Source organism: Amphiprion ocellaris, chromosome 8 (assembly GCF_022539595.1).
Source record: "Amphiprion ocellaris isolate individual 3 ecotype Okinawa chromosome 8, ASM2253959v1, whole genome shotgun sequence".
Classification (NCBI taxonomy): domain Eukaryota; kingdom Metazoa; phylum Chordata; class Actinopteri; family Pomacentridae; genus Amphiprion; species Amphiprion ocellaris.
Window position 1 is genome coordinate 11,592,228 of NC_072773.1, and position 22,990 is coordinate 11,615,217.

General features: G+C 38.8%; 2 protein-coding genes across 6 annotated transcripts in view; both read right to left on the reverse strand.

Moving 5' to 3' along the window:
• The window catches only part of LOC111564767 (probable pleckstrin homology domain-containing family N member 1), a 14,530-nt gene extending 4,301 nt beyond the window's left edge, over positions 1-10,229 (reverse strand). For both annotated transcript variants that reach the window (XM_023264557.3, XM_035945604.2), the window contains exons 1-9: positions 9,434-10,229; positions 6,425-6,542; positions 4,405-4,551; positions 3,545-3,631; positions 3,201-3,288; positions 2,972-3,108; positions 2,727-2,873; positions 1,526-1,612; positions 68-143 (exon numbers count right to left, since the gene is read on the reverse strand). In XM_023264557.3, coding sequence (XP_023120325.2) covers positions 68-143; positions 1,526-1,612; positions 2,727-2,873; positions 2,972-3,108; positions 3,201-3,288; positions 3,545-3,631; positions 4,405-4,551; positions 6,425-6,542; positions 9,434-9,528 — 982 coding nt within the window. In that variant the 5' untranslated portion in view covers positions 9,529-10,229. The remainder of the gene's footprint in view (positions 1-67; positions 144-1,525; positions 1,613-2,726; positions 2,874-2,971; positions 3,109-3,200; positions 3,289-3,544; positions 3,632-4,404; positions 4,552-6,424; positions 6,543-9,433) is intronic.
• A 142-nt stretch (positions 10,230-10,371) lies between these two features.
• ttll10 (tubulin tyrosine ligase-like family, member 10) overlaps positions 10,372-22,990 on the reverse strand; it is a 42,775-nt gene continuing 30,156 nt past the window's right edge. The window contains exons 1-13 of one of the 4 annotated variants that reach the window (XM_035945606.2): positions 22,440-22,651; positions 22,172-22,230; positions 20,131-20,502; positions 19,753-19,909; positions 19,373-19,491; positions 19,055-19,175; positions 17,684-17,769; positions 16,131-16,317; positions 15,562-15,733; positions 14,001-14,141; positions 12,534-12,650; positions 12,366-12,459; positions 10,372-11,227 (exon numbers count right to left, since the gene is read on the reverse strand). In XM_035945606.2, the coding sequence (XP_035801499.2) occupies positions 10,569-11,227; positions 12,366-12,459; positions 12,534-12,650; positions 14,001-14,141; positions 15,562-15,733; positions 16,131-16,317; positions 17,684-17,769; positions 19,055-19,175; positions 19,373-19,491; positions 19,753-19,909; positions 20,131-20,434 (2,157 nt within the window). In that variant the 5' untranslated portion in view covers positions 20,435-20,502; positions 22,172-22,230; positions 22,440-22,651 and the 3' untranslated portion in view covers positions 10,372-10,568. Of the gene's footprint in view, positions 11,228-12,365; positions 12,460-12,533; positions 12,651-14,000; positions 14,142-15,561; positions 15,734-16,130; positions 16,318-17,683; positions 17,770-19,054; positions 19,176-19,372; positions 19,492-19,752; positions 19,910-20,130; positions 20,503-22,171; positions 22,231-22,439; positions 22,652-22,990 lie in introns of those variants that run through there. The other 3 variants (XM_023264493.3, XM_055012825.1, XM_055012824.1) reach the window with 3 other exon arrangements.

Consider the following 22,990-nt stretch of genomic DNA (forward strand, 5'->3'; position numbering starts at 1 on the left):
TCTTCTTTTGCACATCATGTTACACTCAGGTAAAAATGTACTGATGTCACATGCATGTGCAATATACCTCTCAGCTCAAACTCCAGCCATCCTGGTGAAGCTGATCTCTCTATGGCTTTGATGCTCTGTCGGGCCAACCTGCCCTGTTAGAGATGACATGGAGTAAAAAAGTGCTTTCTGACGTTTTTGCAGAGATTTCTATTTCAACTCTCTGAACCCCAAAACCTGTCAGCTAGTATGAAAAGCATGTTGTAACCAAGAAATGCCAAATGTGGCTGAAGTCTATCCCAGCTGACTTAGGGTGAAAGCAGGGGACACCCTGGACAGATCACCAGTCTATCACAGGGCTACATATGGAGACAATCAGTCACACTCACATTCACACCAACAGACAATTTAGAGTTACCAATTAACCTCAGCATCTTTTTGGACTGTGGGAGGAAGCCGGAGTACCTGCAGAAAACCCACGCATGCACAGGGAGAACATGCAAACTCTATGCAGAAAGATCCAGGGAAGGCCAGGATGCGAACCGAGGATCTTCTAGCTCCAAGGCAAAAGTGCTAACCAACAAGCCACTGTGCAGCCTAAACTTTAAATTGTGTTATTTAATCAGAATTACTATAACAAATCAGTTTGAACCAGATTCTTGAAAAAGCAAAATATTCTGCACTCCTCTGCACAACGGAGAAGCCAAGAATTGCTCGGCTGCAAACAACAATCACTTGACAAAAACTCAGAGACTTTTCAGGTAAATTGCAATACTATGTTTAAAGAGCAGAGAGGAGACCACAAGAGAGACAGAGAGGAAAATAAAGCATACCTAATCAATAAAATAAATGTGGCATGGCCCAAAAAAGGTAAACAGAGGCACAAATTGTTAAAAGATACACTACCGATCAAAAGTTTGGGGTCACCCAGGCAATTTCATGTTTTCCATGGAATCTCCCACTTTTATTCATGTGCTAACATAACTGCACAAGGGTTTTCTAATCATCAATTAGCCGTTCAGCACCATTAGCTAACACAATGTAGCATTAGAACACGGGAGTGATGGTTGCTGGAAATGGGCCTCTGCACCCCTATGGAGATATTCACTGAAAAAAAAAAGCTTTTCTTTCAAAAACGAGGACATTTCTAAGTGACCCCAAACTTTTGAACGGCAGTGCACATCCAGCAGGGTGTGCAGGGTATTGTTCTTGTGCAGGACTTTATATTGCAGCAGAAAATGAGGCCACAGTGAGTAAAAATGTGACAGGAGCAAAAACTGTACAGAAACTGTTTGGAATTCTAAAGGTTAATGTGATCATACGTTTATTATATAGGAGGTGGTTCATTTTATTGCAGCTGCGGATGAAATGCATTCAGTGATGTATACAGCAGGTTGAGTTACAAAGTGTTCCACCCATACTGTATGTCATGTCGAAAGAACAAACACTGTGTAATGATGACTGGGCCATGAAGTTAGGCTGCAGTGGTTGAAAGGGTATTATTATGGATTTTTCCCATAGAGTCATTTTACAGTACCTCATATTTTATATTCAGCCTCTTGTTGTCAACAGACAGCAGCAGGACGTCTTGAGGGAAGAGAACCATCAGTCTTTCTTGGAGTCCCTACAAGAACAAAGCCAACAATGTCTGCTGTAGCACCATACCACTGACAAATACTATACCACACTGAAATAATACTTTCTGTTATCTCTTATGAACAGGTAACCATATGTGAATATGCAGAGTTCGTAGCATTTTAAAGGATCACTTCAGTTCATTTAAACTTGTGCCATGTTTTTGCAATTTTGCTGCCATTTCTGTTGGTAATAACATCACACGCTAGTTACTGAGATATGGTAATGTGGTGACATCAATAAAAAGAAGGTAGATGGGTAAATGTGAACAGCTACAGTCTGTATGTGTAGTGAGAGAGTGTTACTGACATTTTTCTGATGCATTCTTATCCAGTTTCACCGTCAGATGAAAGGTTGAGATAATCTGAATAACTGCTCATGTTTCTGGCACTACTGGACTTCAGTGAAATACTGTGCTGTGTATCAGCATCAAACCTGGTGCCTACATGATCCAAAGCATGGCCAAAACTACTGAAGTAGAAGTCAGTTTGCAATACACATTAATTAACCAATCTAGCGCTACATTTTTGTGTTAATTGGATGTATTACTCCAGTGTGTGTTAAATAAATAATTTAATAAATGAAACCATCACTGAGAACAATGACAGCTTTTACAGGGAAAAAGAGAAAAAGGCTGCAAAGCCTTCTCTTAGCACCTGAAGAGAAATGGCACATGGGAAATTCTTTTCTATACTATCAGACTATGAACTGTTTTAAGAGATTTGACAATTTAACAAACTGAACAATTTGGTGAGGACATAGACAAAACAGTATCAAGCAGATCCAATGATTTAATGGCTTTAGTAATGGCCAAATTCTTGATTATTGGCAGTTGGAAATGGAAACGGCAATATTTTCAAACAAGGGTGGTATTGGGGCCCCAGCAAGTTCCTGCAAGTCCATATATATACATGGATATATCCATATTTCCTGCTAAAAATACTGTCTTTGGCCAACATTTCACCAACAAGTAGTGTACAGCACGATTCCAGTCTTGTTTTTTTTATTTCACCATATCATAATGAAAAATCCTTGACTTGCTTTTATTGAACAGTACTAAAATATTAATATGATGGTTCAGATAAACTGAGGGTATTTATTACCTGTGTCTGTGTGTTGATGATATGAACAATGGAAATGTATCCTGGATGACCCATGTGCTGTATGGGTGAGCCCTCCCACTGCCATATTGGAGCTTGCAGTATGTATTTTTTCAGCTCTTCTCTTTTCCAGTGCTCATCACATGATAACTACAGGAGAAAGATGTACACAATGAATTCACGGCAACTTATCAGAGTATTTTTTTATATATACAGTTGTAGCCAGATGTGCGACAGCTAGTCATTACTAGATAGGAGAGAGAGCAGTGGGAGGGGCTCATGGGTTGCGTTGTGGATTTGTATCTTCTGTCTTCTATGTGCTGCATCCATTTCTGTAACTCTGCAGCACTGGCACATATGAACACCTTGGAGTCTACCATTGGACCTGGATGAAAGAGGGAATGCCATAAATCATGCTCAGTACTTTACACTGCATTGCTACATCTTAGCTGATCTTGGCAATTTCCAGTGACTCACTGCTGATCTCAAACATGTGTGGTGAATGTGATGCAACAGGCTCCAGGGAGACGACTTGGAAAGAAAGTCCAGAGAGGGGAAGGATGCCCTGCGAGACAAGAGAAGACAATCTTGAAGAAATAAATAGTGGTTGTCATTGTACTTCAGCTTCTTCCAATAAGATTATTGTGCAGGAATTCACTAACAACAAAAAACAACATTTATGAATGCACAGCTTTAATCCCACTGATTGACTAATTAATCATGTTTACATAGACCTGCATGTTGAATATGTTTGTAATCCATCTTCTCATAAACACCATGTGACACTTTAAAGGGCAGGTCTTTTCAAAGTAAAAGAATACCTCATAAATGAAGTCTTGTCGGGAGTGATCAAGAGAGAGGATCAGCAAGTGAAAAGAGAACAACACCAACAAGTGTTCACTGGTTTCCTGGTGAGAGAACGCAGAAGTGGACAGAATAATGATTTCACAGTTGTTTTCAAACAATTTGATGAGAAGCTCCATCATCTGTGTGCTCATTTCTTTTACTGTTCACAATAATATAGCTAACCTTTGTGGCAATATTTTCTTGCTTTAAAAACATACTTTTTTTCCATTCCAAAAAGTAGAAAAGAATCCTTACTGCGGCGACATTTAAAGACATTGATCATGCAATATGTGCAGTATAATGTCAGGTTTGATGCAACTCTATTGTTATGCACTGCCAGAATATTTGTGAATTTTTTATGTCTAAATTTTATACATTTAAAAGGCAGGGGGGCAAATTAATCTTCTTCCATAATAGTGTGTCAGTTCAGGAGGTGGTCAGGATTACTACACAGATGTGGAAATGAATGCAAACTTAAAATAATTTCTAGATACTGACAAGTTGGTTTGATCATTAAGTAAAATACTAGATTGTTCAGTTCCAGATACATGTGACTAAATGTTTTGCAATCTGTAAGTTTTACTGTGTAAATGATACACTAATACTGTTAAAATTTCATGAAGAAATCTCAGGTTGTTCATAATGTTTCATTTAAAAAAAAAAAAGACAGTTCATTAAATATAAACATTTTTTGGAGGGAAAAAAATGTTATTAATAGGTTATTATGCTTTGATTTTACTGCCCTGGGATCAGCTTGGATCTGTGTATGAAATGAGTTTGACAGCCCTGCTCTAGAGGGTAGAATGGGTGTAACTGACAGATGGAGGGATGTTACCTGTGTGTAGCTGTTGTAGAGAGAAGCCAGGGAGGAGTGGATGATCTCTCCATACATGTGGGCCGGCTGGCCCTCCCAGCCCCTGATTGGCTGCTGGGAGTAAATCCTGTGATGAAGTTCATCTCTGCTCCTGCCCCACAGCACCACCTACAGGCGTCAACCCAAAACAGTTGGTTATTACATGTTTTATTTTTTTTTTTCATAACACAAAAACAGCTAGATTCACTCTTAGTCAGACATTTTTTGTCTTTTCTAGTGGGTGGCCATTTCCCCCTTTTTACCTCTCCATGCCGCTGTTCACATCAGTATTTCTACTGCATATGGCCACATGTTTCACGGAGTGACGAGTCATGCATTACGCAGCAAACCCAACTTTGTTTTACTGTTGAAAACCTATAGTTATTGCATTTGAGCAAAATGTTACACAGCTAGGGGGTCTTCATATCAAAATTTGAAAACAATGTCTGTCCTTAAGGAAAAAATGCATCAGGATTTTTCTGTATACGGAGATTTGGATCTGGATGATTTGAATTTATTTTTAAAGTTTATTTAACTATCTGGACACCAAAAGATGCCAGCAGGTTTGATGTACATGTTGTCTTTTTTTTTTCAATGGTCAAACTGACACCGAATGACAATATCTGAGCTAAAAACTGTAAGAAAATATAATAAAAATAAAAAAAACACAGAAACATTGGAGTCTCTGGCCTTCTTTCATCTGCCCATCTGTGACATGACATGATGGGGAACTTAACCAACTCTAATCTTAAAATCATGATATTTCATCAAATTCACTTTATTACTCCGCCAAGGAACACGGTGGAATTATATGACAGATTTGGATGAAATTTTCAGGGAAGGTCAGAAATGACACAAGGACCAAGTGATTAGATTTTGGCAGTGATGCAGCTTATAGTCTGGATCCACAGATTTGTTAAAGATTTCTGTATCATTGCGAGACAGTGGCACAGCGTCACTGTAACTATGACAACAAGTGAACACCACGTCAACTGCCTGCTGACGATCACATGATTACTACAAATCCACCGCTGTGAACTTATCGGGACTTCCATGCATCCATCCATTATCTATACACCGCTTATTCCTCACTAGGGTCGCGGGGGGGGCTGGAGTCTATCCCAGCTGACTCGGGCGAAGGCAGGGAACACCCTAGACAGGTCACCAGTCTGTCGCAGGGCCACATACAAAGACAAACAAGCACTCACACATTCACACTTATCGGGACTTATCCGTCATAAATCATACAGTGACTGAGCAGCCTTGGCAGACTACTGCGTTCTCTGAGTGCTTTTCTTGTTGTATTTGTTTAATTTAAAAATTCACCAAATTTAAAGTGTTTACACTAACCAGATTCTGTGAAAGCCGAAAATTTTTGCGTTCGCTGGGAGAACCAGGAAGGCATTAGTGAATCATCTGTGACTAACAAGCATTGGACAGCAATTTATTCTATTCTATTCATCAAAACTGCAGACCATGCTGACACAGCAGTGTGAGAACAAATTGTTGAGTAATGTTTTGCAAAATAGATAACCAAAGAAATTAAACTCTGGTTCTTTTTGTTCTTTTTTGATTGCAAAAAAAAAAAAAAAATGAATTTTTTTTAGTTGTGCTTTTTATATAGAGGTGCAGGACTTCATATTGCAGTAAAAATGTAACATGAGTAAAAAATACCTAGCAACTACATGGGGTAGTTAAGGGTTAAGTGTTTCCTCCCTCTTTTATTTCCTGTAAAGTTTGAATCACACTAAAAACAGGGAATACAAAATATGTAACATTTGTCATGGAAATTCCTACAGTGTGGATTCAGAGCGTGTCTGGCCTCAATGCAAATAACAGAGTGGAAACTGTTAGTATTCATGTGAGGAACATCTTGTCTAACTTTGCCTGAGCACAGACATGGTGAGGTGTTGCCTAGCTCAACCGCATGGTGTGATCTGACTGTGAAAAGTGCAAAACCATCATTGTCACTGTCCTACATAACACACACACGTATACTGACCTCTTGTTCCTGGTGTCGTATTGAAGGCTTGCGTGGTGGTGGTGGTGGTGGTGGCAGCTGCTCATCCCTACTGTTCCTCACTGACAGCTGAAGCCTGGTTTCTGACAGACTCCACACTCTGGAAACACACACTCATAAATTAGAACATTTTACCAGGCAGCAGAGTCATGTACAGCAGTCAGTGCTGAGGGCACAGAGTGGCTCAGAGGTTTGTGACCTCACGGCACAGATGTGGGTTTGGATTCTGGTGCTTGCTGTGCAATATGAATGTTAAAGTGTATGTTCTGTTTCTTTGGGCGGCTGTGGTTCAGGTAGTAGAGTGAGTTGTTGACCAGGCTGTCAGTTCAATCCCTGGCGCCTCTGCATGCTGAAGTGTCCTTGGGCAAGGCATTGAACCGAAAGTTGCTCCTGATGGCAGACAGGCACCTTGCATAGAAACTCTGTCACCATTGGTGTATGAATGTGGGTGTAGATGGATGAATTAGAAGCACATTGTAAAATGCTCTGACAACCACTAAAATAGAAAAGAAAAATATGAAGACCATTTACCTTTAAATGGAACATTTACACATGAATAAAAGAGATTATAGCCATGTGGCTGATTTACATCTCAAGTTCCACTTGTAGGTTAGAATTTTTTTTTTAAATTACAGATAACATTATAACATAACTGAACAGACATACAAACAAGCAACAAGCAACCACACATAGTGCACACAAACAGACAAAATCTGAGTGACCAAGGCAAGCTAGAAAGCAATAATTAAGTGACATTGGAACATGAGTATATTGCAAATATCCCTTTGTTGCTATTGCACATATCCCTCTATCACTACTGCATATTGTTATGCTACACTTACCCCTCTGACACTATTACACATATCCAGAGGATTCCACTGCATATATCCCTCTGACACTATCACACATAATTGTATTGCACAGCTCCCATTGTCACTATTGCACATAATGACATTGCACATTGCTCTTAATCGCTGTGTTTTTATTACACATAATTACACTATCCATGTCCCTTTAACACTATTAGACATATCACCTTATCACTATCGCTCATGACCCTTTAACACTATAACACATGATTGAACTGCACAAAGCCCACGTCTACACATTTAAAACAAATTACGCACAGTCCTCTAGAACAAGTCCCATCAACGGACAAACACAGTCACACAGTGTTATGATCTTTTGGTTGCTGTAAACTGTTAAAACTGTGACTTTGAATCCATATTTATCTTTGCAAATATTGCATGCTAGAGGTCTCATTGAACCAATAAGAAAATAAAGAACATATAGCAACATGAATGACATCTCAGCTCACCACAGCAGCAGCCAGACATAATCAGATTGCAGCACTCGCAGCATAGACAGACCCACAAGCTCACTATTTACCTGTTTATTTTGTAACCCACTAAAGGCAGTGTAAAACTATGTCCATGCTATCTGTTGGAACAGTTAGCACACATATGAAAAATGTTTGCTGTTTGCTGATGTACATCTGTCTCACTGTTCACTGCAAAATGGAAGTAGAAAAGCTAACTTTTGATCATTTTGTTACATTTACTGATACAACTCTTTAATGTTGTCTCTAGTAATAAGCAAGCTCCTAAGTGACCTGGTGTTACCTCACCGTTACTGGTTCAGTAAGTGTTGGCGCTGTGAGGTGCCCTTTTTAAAATCCTCCTACTGACAGATGTCTTGCTGAGTTTGAAGAATCAATATCTGGAACACGACTCAAAGTGGATCACGGCTGTCATCATGACTGTTTAAAGTGAAACACTGAAACTGCTGTTTAAGAGTTGACAGTCATGTTGTTACGAGTGAACCATCGTGATGATGATGGTGATGAGGTAAGTTTGTGAAGTAAACACATTTTTGAAAGTAGATTCTGCTTTCTCTTGTAAAGTTTCATTAGTAGTTTGGTTCCAAGTTCCACACTTTGAATGATGTTGATCAGTGGTGCAAATTGCATCATTTCCTCAAAGTCTAATTACATTATTTTCTTGCGTGCTAACATGGTTAAAATCATTACACCACAACAATTAGATCAGCTATTTTGTACTTCAAACTTTTGCTTGTTGTAGAATTTGGACGCAGTACACATAGCTGACTATAACATGTGTGACTGTGCATATTTGAAACACAACATCTTTGTGTGTGCTATAAAATACAAACACGAGTGTCATGCAGACAGAAGTAGTAATTATTAAACAGCCACACATAAGGACCAGTAGCTCCTGTTGTGATTAGCCTCTGCTAATCCCCCAGCCTCAGAACGAGTGGGGATTTGTCCCGCCCTTACTCTGCATTCAACCCCTCCATGCTCCAGCCATTGTCTTATAATAATCTGATAATCACATCAGTGCAGCATCACTGAGTTCCCAAGTTCATGTTTGGTAAATAGGAGCCAATTAGTTCTACCATGTTGTTGTTCCACTGCGTGCTGATGAGTCAAAATCAGATGAATGTAATCTGCTGTTCTGCAGGTGTTTTTTAATGATGCTTTATAATTGAACTTTTCATCACTACAAAACCTGGGAGTTTTCTGTCTAACAACACACACTGTTACTGTAAAAAGAAGCATATAGTATGTACACTGTGCTCATGGTATCACTAAATATGCTACAGCTTTGAAAGAGGTTACTTAGGGGACTCTTGTGTTTTACATACATCTAAAGCGTGGCACATGAAATGCCACAGAAAACCACAGAGGCTGAGAGAGAAGCAGCTACAGGTCGATGCTCTTTTCACTTCACAGGCTGTTGCCACTTCCTCCTCTAAAACTCACAAAACCACATTAAACTAAGTTAAAAGATACTCTATAAAACTGTGACTGAATTTCACATTTTGGATACGGTAATGCTGGTATCCTTGTAGTTCCTCTTATTTCCATTGTAGTGTTTTGTTCCAGTACAGTAATAGATGTGTAAATTCCCCATCAGTACTATTCTATTTGTAAACAACCTCTAGCTTTAAGCAGTATATTTGTCTTACCCTAAATTGTCTCCAGAAAGTTCCAGGAGCTCGATCTCATCAGGGCCCACCTCATCCACTCCGGTATGCCTCTGGGTCACACTGCAGCATCCCATGACAGCTGAGGAGTCCCTCTGAGTTTTGTCTCAGCTTCTAGTCCACACACGGCACCATCTGCTTAGGCAATCATCTAAACAGTTTGCATGTGCCACATTTAAACCAAAGGGGCAACATGAAAATGGGGGGTGGCTGGGTTTAAAAGAGGATATTGTGCATTGGAGAAGGGCTGGAGGAGGAGGGGTGCTGATAAGCTCCAGTTCCCCCTCTTTCCCAGCATGTATGTAGGTTTCCACAGAGCCCCGAGAACGAAAGATGTTCAACCTTTTAAGAAGGAATTGAAGATAAAAGTAGCAAGTTTCTGTTGAGTCGCTGCGCAGTAGTTGTTCCTTCCTTCCTGTCAGTTGGCTGCCGGCAGAGAACTGAGCAGCTTCCTCAGTTTTACACTCTGAACTCACACTGGGAACCTGCTGACGCCTCAGCATGACAAATAAAAACTGGTTGTGTTGCAGCCTCACCAAATGAAGGTAGAACAATATCATGTTGAGAAGACAAATTCCCCGGCGCCTTTCTTGTTGAGAAGTGCGTGGATGAAGCAAACATCCTGTTGGGAAAGATGCCTACCTGTGTTTACATGCACCGAGCCTGAATATGGATTGTCAAGTGAGATAATTATGAGTTATGACACAGAGTGCTGCAGTCAAAACAAGCTACAACCACTGTACAGTGGAGTGTCATGTTGATCTGCCTGGTTAGCTTTACAGTAAGGTGGTGGAAAGGTTTGCACACAATCCTGTTTCTGTTTTTTCACAGGTCAGGAGCTGTTCTTCTGTCTCTGTCAAGTGACGCAACTTGATCTAAGATGACTGATGTATGTATTTCCCATGTCCACAATTTTAGAATGAAGGTTAAATTAATTTAATTTCAGAAAACAGAAACAAAAGACATGTTTAAAATTCAAATTAAAGGCCCTCTTTCTGACGGATTCTTTACAGGATGAAAAATCACTGAAACCAGTTGATTTTGTTCAAGATAAACACATCTTTATGGTAACATTTGGCATTTTCTCGCACTTCTCATTTTTAAAACAAAGCTTAGATCACAATTCCTCTTTTGTTTTGAACTCTAATGTCTTTGTGCCCCCTTTGCACTCTTCTTCATGTTCAGCTATAAACCCAGCAGGTCTGGTAGGTCCAGGCGATGGTGTATCAGGAGAGTCACAAAAGAGACTGGACTCAGACGTGACGATCCTCATCTTCTGCTGAGTCTTAGGGTGCTTCATGTCATCGACATCCTTTAAATGATGAGGTAAAGTACATTTGCCCAGCTTGAGTTCAACCTGAGGCCTGGTGCTCTTACTCCTGACAGTCTGCATGTCGTTGCTGCTGCTGTGTAAATGGGAACATCCCTGCACTGCTGAAATGTTTTGATGGAGAGGTGAGGTGGCAATGGAGCTGCTGTGACGGCAGCTAGACCTTGGACCAGACCTTCCTCCACCGTTCGATAAAACATTCACAGAAATAGCAGGGGATGCCACACTGTTGCCCTCTGTCCCAGACTTATACATTCTGGGTTCAGACTTTTGGGTCTTTTTGGTGTTTTTTTGGTGGAACTCAGTGTTTGTGTTACTCTTGCTGCAGGCCAATACACAATCAGGAGTTGAAGCACTTTTATACAGCAGCACAAACTCTCTCTGACTGGCCAAGGGAAGGATTCTCTGCCTGAGACGACACTTGTTGAAGATCTCCAGAGTTAAATCTAGAGAGGAGCATTAAACAGCAAATTACTTTGGGTGGTGCCACACATTAATCTGTTATAATTCACACATTCATGAAAGGGAACTACCACTGTGAAGTGAGCACATCTGACTTCAAAACATTAAAACAACAGACCTGCACACTTCAAAAGTTTGGGTCACCCAGACAATTTCATGGTTTCCATGAAAATTCACTTTTATTCATGTGTTAACATAATTGCACAAGGGTTTTCTAATCATCAATTAGACTTTCAACACCATTAGCTAACACAATGTAGCATTAGAACACAGGAGCGATGATTGCTGGAAATGTTCCTCTGTACCCTTCTGTAGATATTCCATTAAAATCAGCTGTTTCACAACCATTAAAGCACATTCTGGAACATCCAGAAGAGATTTTTTGAAACAGCTTTCTGCACTGCCAGAAAGTGTATAGCGGTAGCATGGAAGTCTGACTGCCATCTCCCTATTGCCAGATGGTTAATGGAAATGAACAGATGCATCCTACTCAAAAAGATTATGTATACTCTGAGAAACGAATACAACACCTTTTCCAAAGATTTTGGCAGCCCTACTTAAATTACATTGACACTTTGCCAACACCTTTATCAGACACTATAAAAACAATACCAAATTGATACACCACAAGTCACCCATATAAGTCAGAATCACATACACCATCTCTTACTTTATGTTGTATTTATTTATTTATTTGTATTTTAATTTTTTCCATTATTTTGACTATTACCTAATCATTTTGAGTTAGGTACTCTTTTACTTTGTATGTGTATAGGGGGTGGGGGATATTCTGTATTTTGTGTATGTTTTGTTAAATTGGAAAATTTGAAAAAACAAAATATCAGCCGTTTCCAGCTAGAATAGACATTTACCACATTAGCAATGTCTAGACTGACTATTTCTGATTAATATAATGTTATCGTCATTGAAAAAAATGCTTTTCTTTCAAAAATAAGGATGTTTTTAAGTGGCCCCAAACTTTTGAACAGTAGTGTAAGCTGAACTTGACTGGTTTGTGAAATGTGGTAAGATGATGATGATGATGATGATGATGATGATGATGATGATGATGATGATGATGATGATGATGATGATGATGATGATGATGGGTTCTAAACTCACCAAGTGTCTCCACAACAGTGCTGGGTATCACCTCCTTCAGCACCTCACAGTTGGTATGGAGAGCTGGATTACAGTTCATCTCCAGCAGCCACACCTATTAGAAACACATGACTGACAAACCTGTCGAACACCAGCCAACATCCAGATATTCAGCAAATTCTGTCCCACCTTAAAGTCCTCGTCCACCATGAAGTCGCAGCCAATCAAGTCAAAGAATCCCAGGCGGCAGTCTAACTTTGACTTAACTGCAAAGAAGCACTGGGTCATGATGTGCTGCATGCGCTTCTGATACATGAAAAGGAAAAATATCAGTCAGTGAATCCTTCATTCTGCTTTACAATGACATACACTGTAAAAAAATGAAGTCAGTACATTTTTAGTTTACAGTGTTTTTTGTCATATTTTTCAAATACATGAAAATATTAATAAAATTACAAAATAGACTGAATATATAATGTAAAATGTAAAATAACAATAAAACCTTTAATTGTGAAAAAAACATAACATTTCCATTTTTTGAAGAAAATTCAATAAAAAATTTGATGACTGTTAAAATGTCTTTGTAAATTTATCATATTTCCAGAAATATTTCCTGTTCACTTAATAGATTAAATGACTGAATTCAAAGTTGCACAGATGTTGAAAATTCAGATACAATTAGTGATAGTTAATAGAAAAAGTATTGCTTTTGTAATTTTTAGATTTGTTCGTAAAATTAAAGATATGTTTCAGATTTTCACTACAAAAATGTTGAATAAATGTGTTTTTTTGAATGTGTATTATTATACACTTCACTTAATATTAAAGATAATTTAATACAATTTTGCATGTAAATTTCCATTAAAAACATTAACAAGCCATTTCATTTCATGGAAATTTCACATGAATTAAGGCTAGAAAATATGGTTTAACTATGAAAAATTACTTGATTTTAATTAGATGGCTATACTTCATTATTTATACACTATTTTTGGCAGCTGCAAGACTGCAGTGTTTCTTTTTTTTTTTTTTTTTTTTACATTTTTTAAACATTGTTTATACAGTAGATAGCTGTGGAAGCCATTTTGAAAGTCTAAAGCATTATATCTTCAACAATATTTGAAAATGCATGTTTGCAGTTATTCTGCTTTTTAAAACTGATTTGGTCACATACGACTTGCTCTGACAGTTTGACTGGATTAACTGATCTCTTAGGCCACTTTGTTATTTGTTACAGAAGCAATGATGCACAGACTTCTTATGCAATTGTAGCATCTTTTTACATAACTATTACAAACCCAATGCTCAACTGGACTTGTAGTTTTGTATTTGTAGCAGGTCTCTGTGAAATAGAACAGGCACATTGTGGTTGACTGTATGCGCTCTAATGTGTCACAATCAGGGTTTGAGGTTTCACTCTGACAGGTGAGGCTAAAAAACATGTTGCACAGGTTTCACTGTACCATTTGTTGTGCTGCAAAGCACTGTGGAGAAAAACAACACGTGTAATATTTCATTTTAGTGATAAGATGATGCATCCTCAGACAGGAATGAGCTCATCCAAACTTAACCACAATCTCAATTAGCTGCAATGCCAACAACCATCATCATAATGGTAATTGGTCCCTGAGAGCTCCACCACACCACAGCACTCACTGCAAAGGCGCCCAGCACCCAGTCCCTGGGCAGACGCTTGGCAACCTGAAACTTGTCGTTGACGTAGGTGTTGAAGCTCTCCATGGACCACACTGTGTCCTCCTTCAGCTGGCTGTACAGAGGGTTTTTCTTCTGCATGTACTGCAGATGGACAGCAGGGGGACCAGAGACACATGGAGCAGTCAGCTGAGCAGACAGCAGTCAGTGCTACAACTATATTTAAACCTTTGGAAATGATACAGATGCATACTGTGTATGTAGGATGACATGTAAAAATCCTTACAGTAATATTCTTAATATCAAACTACTATTTGGCATTAACAGTATGTTTAGCAGGTTAAACATCAAATATTCTTCACGGAATGTAGAACCTAAAAAAACAAAACTAATCTCTGATTTTGTATCAAGCTGAAATGCAACATAAAACTGGACAAAACTCAACATTAAAAAAATGAAGTTGGTCCTGGTCTAAAATATATACCATGTGGCCACAGTAATTATGAATTGATTGCCTAAAGATGCCCACAGGTTTGTGTCTCATTCAGTAACATGGACTACTGCTGAGAACAGCGATGGTATTAGTGCTGTGATGTATAGAGAGCTTAAAGTGCACTGGATCCTCCATGATTTGGTCATAAAATCAGTGTGTTCTCAACACTTTTGTCTGTTGTGGGTGTGTATATGTGTGATTGCAAAAGAAGCTATGTTACAAATTTAAAATTACACTTAGACATCATATTCTGTCAAATGCACGTGTTAATATTTAGGTCTTAGTTTTATTCTGCAGACATTTCATTAATTATTTTAGAGAGTCTGGTTGTAAAACCCTTAGCTCACTAGTAATAATGAACTGCTGAGGTAATGTATATTATTCTCTAAATACTCCTGCATGGGTCAAAGGGAAGACTAATTTCTGATGAATACTGCATCCTGATTTCTTTCAGCCAGTGCTTGTTGGACTTCTGTGTATCCACTGTGGTTGCTAAGAGCTTTGGGACACAACTGTAAATTCTGTAATGAGAATATATCTCTCTGGTTTTTAATTAGATATAACCAGAAGGCTATATCTAATTAAAGAGGTTATAGTGAAGAATGTAATGTAAATATTTCCATAGCAAATATCAAACATCATATATTTTCAAATATCAAACTACTGTTTTGCAGAAACAGTATGTTTATCAGGCTAAATATCCAACATATTAAATATATTGGTTGTAAAATCTTAACTTAAGCAGTGTGTGTCTTTCAAAATAATGCACCGTTTCTAAGAGATAACAAAAGCATGCCCAGACAATGCCTGTTACAACATCTCAATTACAGACCACTCTGGTAACAAATTATGTCTGTGTAATATTAAAAGAAAATTGATCATTCCAGAAAAACTGAAATGATCCATTTTCTAACCTATTTTAATCCAATATATTACAGAGCTGTTTCTAATTCCTGTCTGGTTTCAAAGAAATGATAATCACAAACTTGTGTAGGAATACTTTGTTGAAACATTGATCTGCCAGTTAAACGTTTGATATCCTGGCAGAATGCATCTGGTGTTAGGGTCTACCTGATTGGTCAGGTGGGCACTGAGGTTGCTGGAGCTGGGGTCATAGAGGTCGCAGGTCAGTCGCACATATCCATGACGGAAAAAGACCATGTAAGGAGCAGTGCAGGCGATCAGGAGGTAAGAGCGCACATCAAACTTCTTTCTGTTCAGGAGCAGCGGCCTCTGGATGTAACTGAGTGTGAAATGTTCACGTTTGTCAGTAAGATTATGATCACAAGAATGACAACTGCCTAAACAAAATAAACTAGAATAAATTAAATGTGACCTGCATGTTACATTGCTTTTCTGGCTCTTTTTCATTTGTTCATCTCCTTGATGGTACAGTTACTGCTATTCAACTATAAAGCAAAATGAAGCAAAATCTCAAAACTGCATGTGACAACTCAGCTTAAAGGATCAAATCACACTTTTGAGTCTGTTGGTGTCTATTAAAAAAAACCTTCTGAAACAAAGCTCATCAGGCAGAAATAATCAGAAATAGGATATTGTCCCAGTTTCTGTGGAAGTGGCCTTTGTTTAGACAGAAAATATCAGATGATATTAAGTTTAACAACTTAGTGTTTACCCACTGTTGGACAATGTGAGCCTGAGTCTGGCGGTGATACACTTTCCCGTTGGCCTGGCAGTCCTCCATGTGCTGCAGCTTCAGTCTGAAGGCAGATACATCCTCCTGGTTCTTCAGAAGAAAGATCCCTTTGCCCTGGTTCATCCCTGTAGGCTTACAGATCCACATACGACTCTCATTGTTGCTCACACCTGGTAACAGTCACAAAGTTACATCAGGAACATGCTATTGCGCTGTTATGAAGGCTCTTATAAAAACATATGACATATACATATGAAACACAAGGTCCAACTTTATCCCTGTTCTATACTGCTTGATGCATTGTGTTAATATTGACTTAATCATGCTATATTACACTCATTGTTGCATGAATGAGACATTGGCTATGTGTGAAATCACTCCCTATGTGCTCCTAAGTGTATTTACCTTCCACCACTTTAGCAAATGTTCAAATATGAAATGTATGCAACATTATGCAACAGGCAATCATAATTAAATTAATCTATGCTATTTTACGCCACTGAATTTCAGACATTATTGTATAGATAGACATACAAAAAGCAGAGCAGCATATAAAGTGTTACACATAGCAATCAATTAAACTAATCAACATTATATAAAATAGATTAAAGCAGACACATCATTAAAGTGCTGCTTCTTTAATAATAGTGGTGTAACAGAACACTGATGAGGCTTGTTCTACTCTCTCCTGAGAACTTAAGCATGTCTGTTTCCTTTTACTACTGGCATTACTTGACATCTGTCAGCAATGGTACAAAATGATGACGTCCACGCTCAGAGTGGAGACAATAATTAATGAGCGCATGATGGAGATGCTTCAATAGTATCTATTATTTAATTCCTGTCTATATTTCTGTTCCACTGAGGTTGTAAGGTTTGGTTGTTTGTCTTTTCTTTTCCATTGTCTTCTCTTCCACAAATCCATCCATCACCCAGAGATCCAAACCAGATGTCTGTGTCTTTCTCCTGTTTACTTAGTGATAACCATGTTTGTCAAAAGCCGTACACCACTTATCATAATGCTGTGTGTTTGTATGTCTACAGTCAGTGTGAAAACCAGCAGATAGGTTTATCTTCTGGCCTTTAACATCAAGAAAACTGTTTTTCAGGTTTGTTATATGTATTTTTGCCTCAGTTTTGTCTAACGCTGGGGCAATACTGCATTCAGATCCTGCTGAGCGTCTCTTCCTGTGTTTGTGTCTCAGTCCTGCCCTCTACTGACTCATCTCCATAGCAACAGCATGTTCCCCTGGTGATTTTATCAATGCCTTATGGGAGGCGAAGTGCATTATTTTCCAGCGTTCTCAACCTCTTGATTAAACACTCACCAAGGCAACTGTTGTCTTAACGGCACCAAGCACAAACTATTATGTTTCTTTTCATTGTTGGATGGATGACTGGTCAAGTTTGATTTGTCTTGTTTTAAACTGGAGCCTGCAGACTAAAGACAATTCCAGTTGAACCAGTAGTGCATCCTGCATCAGGATATCAGTGTGTGAGAGGTGAATGTAGGCAAGGTGTGTTTGAGCATTTTACCCTCCTGTTGGGCAAAGAAAGCCTCCCTCTCATCCCTTAGATCCATGCGGTAGGTAGTGGGAATGAAGTCTTCCATGCTTAGCCTCCTGTGAAGCACAATACAAAAAGGAACACATGAATGGCTCTGTGTCGCTAATGTTTAAACTACAGAATTATCAACTGCTTAACTCTTTGCACCCCAAAACCTGCCTAGTAACAATGAAAACACGATACTGTGCCATAGTTGGCTGTAAATTATCATCACACATGGACAGAGTTTTGAACATTGAAATCATAAATACATTAAAAAGTATGAATGTTTTTCCTGAACCTGTATTCGTCTTTGCACATCATTTAATGAGTAACATTAACTGTATGAAAGGAATCAAAATGTATCAGTATGTGATTTCTTAACTTTCATACTGACATACTTTTCAACTCCTGAAATAGACACCTTTAACTGAGATTTTATGCACCATTCTCTACAGTGACAGTCACATGTGAAAAATGAAGTAATAAAAATACATTTTTGAATGGAGAAATACTTTAAGTGAAACATACACTACTGGTCAAAAGTTTGGGATCACCCAGACAATTTCATATTTTCCATGAAAACTCACACTTTAATTTATGTGCTAACATAATTGCACAAGGGTTTCTAATCATCAATTAGCCTTTCAACACCATTAGCTAACACAATGTAGCATTAGAACACAGGAGTGATGGTTGCTGGAAATGTTCCTCTGTACCCCTATGGAGATATTCCATTAAAAATCAGCTGTTTCCAGCTAGAATAGTCATTGCCCACATCAACGATATCTAGACTGGATATTTGATTAATTTAATGTTATCTTCTTTCAAGAATAACAATGTTTCTAAGTGATCCCAAACTTTTGAACGGTAGTTTATACTTTCACTGTGTGTTGGAGATTGTATGTGTTTGTGTGCATGCATGGCTGTGCTGTATTCATTTAAATGTTGTGAGTGTCAGTGGTTTGTGATCTCAGGGACTCTCTGTGTCATGCTTGATGATTGTTCTAGAGCCTCACTTCAGCAGAGTCACTGCCAAACCAATATGTGCAGCTTTCTGAAATGTACAGTTTAATCTTAATGTCCCGTCAGAACTATTAATAATTAACCACTGAGCTAGTTGATATAATTGACACACAAAATGCTCAAGTGTTTATTAAATAGGCTGATGTGTCGTTCAGTCAATTTTAGCTGGTCTCTATCAAGTCACCATAGTGGTACAGGATGACTGCTTAACAATCTGTAAACTCTGTAATGGAAGTAGAGATATATTTCCTGCTTTTAACAGACACAACTAGTCCTGAAGAGCAATGCCTGTCAGACAACGACAGAAGAAGAAAGGAACACAGCTGTGCAGTTCACCTAAGTCCTTGACCATGTTTGACTTTGCTGCTCACTCGCTCATACTCTCTCAGACTGCTGAGGAGGCCAATCTTAGTGGTGAGCACCTTGTTGTTAGGAATCTGGTACACCAACTGTTTACCTGGAAACAAAACATTGATGACTTCAAGTTTTCATTCTGTGAATGGAATGCAATAAACCTTTTTCTATTAAAAACAACAGGATAAACACCCATTACACTTTTGAGGTCTGCAGAATTTTCTTCCATTTTCTTTTCTAAGTAACATTGTGGTACATTTTTTGGAAGGGAGTTCTAAATATAGCAAAATGCCTCATTACCTTCTCTGAAGTTACTGTAGTTGGCTGATGACTTGGTCTCGCACCACTTGAGTTTGACATCGTCCCTGTGCTTGTCGTAAGTCCTCTTCCATCCTCTGCTCTCACAGTAATTGCTCACTCTGCAAGAAAAGTTACAGAGGAAATCGAAAACACTTAAGTTTAATCACACAATAAACCAGAGGTCAGGGCACCCATGTAGAACTGGACTGATTAAGGGCCCAAAATACGATATAAAGCATGTGAAAGATGTTTTCTGTTAGCATGAAGTTTATCTTTAAAAGTCATCACCTTTTGTTCTTTTGAAATGGATAATTTTACACAGGATGTGGAGACAAATTTTGAAATGCAATCCACTTTTCATTTGATATTATTTGGCTTACATTTCAGCCCCGTTTGTTCCTCCAAAAAAGTAGAAAGGCCCAGTTCCCCGGGGCTCCTCTACCTGCCTCTTCCTGCCTCTGTCTGGGTAGGAGCACGTTGGTAAGCCCCTTGGTTTGGACTTCTGGAGATGTTGCTCCACCACACACACATCTGATGCTTTTACACACAGAAATAAATCATGATCACAGTTCCTCATATTTTCACACAAATGCAGGTTTTATCATGTATCCATGTGTTTAGTGGTAATGTTAGTGGATTACAGTAGTTGTTGGAGGTATTTTATGAATGGCAATTATCTTGTTATATATGTGAGTTAAGGATCACAGTAGAGACAGAATGATAAATAACATGCCACCTCCACTCTTCTCCTCACACACCTGAAACTCCACATTGGCTCTCCTGGTTGACAATCAAGTGGGAAAATCTCTTTCTGTCTTCCAGAGTCTGTGTCTTATCCCTCTGCTCCACTCCACCATCTAATGTTGTCATATTGCCAATAAGGTCAGCTGATGAAGACTGCTTTGTTCCTGACTCCACCTGCCTCAGGCTGCCTGCAGGTTGGCTGTCTCCACAGGGAACAGCTGCCTCCTCTTTTTCCTTTTCTTTACCTTGTTGCCCCTTTAGTCTGGTCTCCCCTGCTTGTCCATCACTGCTGGGTTCCACCCTGCATTCAGACAGCATGACCTTGCACTGGTGTAAAATGCTGGGTTGTGGGATGATAGGTACACCTCTTTTGCTCTGCAGTGATCCTATTGATAGAAATTGAAAGAAAATTAGATGCTTTTTATTGTGAGTAAAACTGAACTGAAGATTTGACTGAGAAGGCAAAGAACACCAGTTTAGACTACATTAATATACAAATGCCAGTTCCGATGAAGTTGGGATGTTGTGTAAAACCTAAATAAAAACAGGATACAATGAGTTGCAAAGATTTTGCAACCTATATTCATTTCAATATAGTACAAAGACAAGATATTTAATCTCATATTCATTTTTCACTCATATTGAATTTGATGCCTGCAACATGTTCCAAAAAAGCTGAGACATAGACAACTAACGACTGGGAAAGTTGAGGAATGCTCACAAAACACCTGTTTGGAACATTCTACAGGTGAACAGGTTAATTTGAGACAGGTGAGTGTCATGATTGGGTATAAAAGGAGCATCCCCAAAAGCCTCAGTCATTCACAAGCAAGGATGGGGTTCAAACACTTTGTGAACAACTGCATGAGCAAATAGTCCAGCAGATTAAGAACAACGATTTGCAATGTACAATTGCAAGGAATTTAGGGATTTCATCATCTACAGTCCATAATATCATCAAGACATTCAGAGAATCTGGAGAAATCTCTGCATGTAAGCAGCAACATTGAATGGCTTTGACCTTTGATGCCTCAGGTGGCACTGCATTAAAAAAATACATCTATCTGTAAAGGATATTACCAGGTGAACTCAGGAACACTTTGGAAAACCACTGTCAGTCATCACAGTTCGTTGCTACATCTACAAGTGCAAGTTAAAACTCTACCATGCAAAGCCAAAGCCATTTATTAACAACATCCAGAAACGCCACCGACTTCTCTGGGCCGGAGCTCATCTGAGATGGACACAAAATGAAAAAGTGTGATGTGGTCTGATGAGTCCACTTTTCAAATTATTTTTGGAAATCATGGATGTTGTGTCCTAAAGAGGAAAAGGACTACCCAGATTGTTATCAGCACAAAGTTCGAAAGCCAGCATCTGTGATGGTATGGGGGTGTGTTGGTGTCCATGGTATGGAGAACTTGCACATCTATGAAGGCACCGTTAATGCTGGAAGGTACATACAGGATTAGGAGCAACATAAGCTGCCATCCAAGCAGCATCTTTTTCAAGGATGTCCCTGCTTATTTCAGCAAGACAATATCAAGCCCCATTCTGTACGTGTTACAACAGCGTGGCTTCGTAGTGAAAGAGTGAGTTCTAGTCCAAAAACATGCTGAGGTTAACTGGTGATTCTAAATCGTCCGTAGGTATGAATGTGAGTGTGAATGTTTGTCTCTATATGTAGCCCTGTGATAGACTGGTGACCTGTCCAGGGTGTCCCCTGCCTTCACCCTAGGTCAGCTGGGATAGACTCTACCTAGACTCCCTACAGAGGATTAAGTGGTGTATAGATAATGTGATAGGCAACATTCCAACTTCACTGGATTTGGGGTTTGTATATATAATATAAATTGTACACCCCAGTGTGAACTGATATGGATGTTCATGGTAGTACTACTCAGAATGATTTCATTGATCCTCTGATCTTTTGTCAAGCACAAGTTCAAACATTTTTACCAAAACTGCCATGTCATTACCAACAATTAAGGCAATGGTATTTTTATTGAGGAATTGCAGGATTCATATTAACTTTGTGTGAAAGTTTGTAGTTACCAGAGAAGAGCTTGATTCTTTGTAGCAACAGGATCTGATCAGTCTGAAGCGTCAACCTACTGTGAAAGATTTTTCACAACCTTATAACTGATTGTATGAATGTTATGTTTTGTTTAGTAAGTTTGTATGATATAATTATTTGTTCTGTTTTATTTGACATTAATTTAATTAACAGTTCAGTTTCTGGGAAAAGAAGAAATAAATATAACATTTTGAATTGAAAGATAGAAGCTGAACTATATTGTATATCAGAAAGTAAAAAGGTTACCTGCAACTCAGGCATCACACACACGGACAGCCAGACTCCATGAAACCTTCCCAGCCTATTCTTCCTCCACCTTGTGTACTCAACCTTGTAGTCCAACTGCAGGGCCAAGACAAACAGTAAACCCACACACTATAGGACACACTTGACTGAGGTGAAATCACATGTTCTATCTGCAGTTTGGCCCTCTACAGTTAGCCACAGTCTGTCACAATGAAAGTAAGCAAACTCTCTGAACAGATGCAAACAGTCACCAGTAACTCAGGTAATGGAACCCTTAGCAACAGTTGCCGCTTGTAGATGGAATCTTACAATGGTGGCTCAAGATGAACTAACGACTCAAGATTATGTATCCCACACCCACCCCACCTCTAAGTTTAGCTTCATTCAATATTAAGGGCTTGTAAGCCTCTGTTGTGTGAAGCCTATGGTAACATGAGAGCAGAATGTCAATCAAAATGGATTTGCCAGTTTTCCAAGGTACTATATCCTGACACCAAAAGGTAAAATAATATTTTCTATTGGCTCAGTGACAGACATTTTGTAGTCTGCAG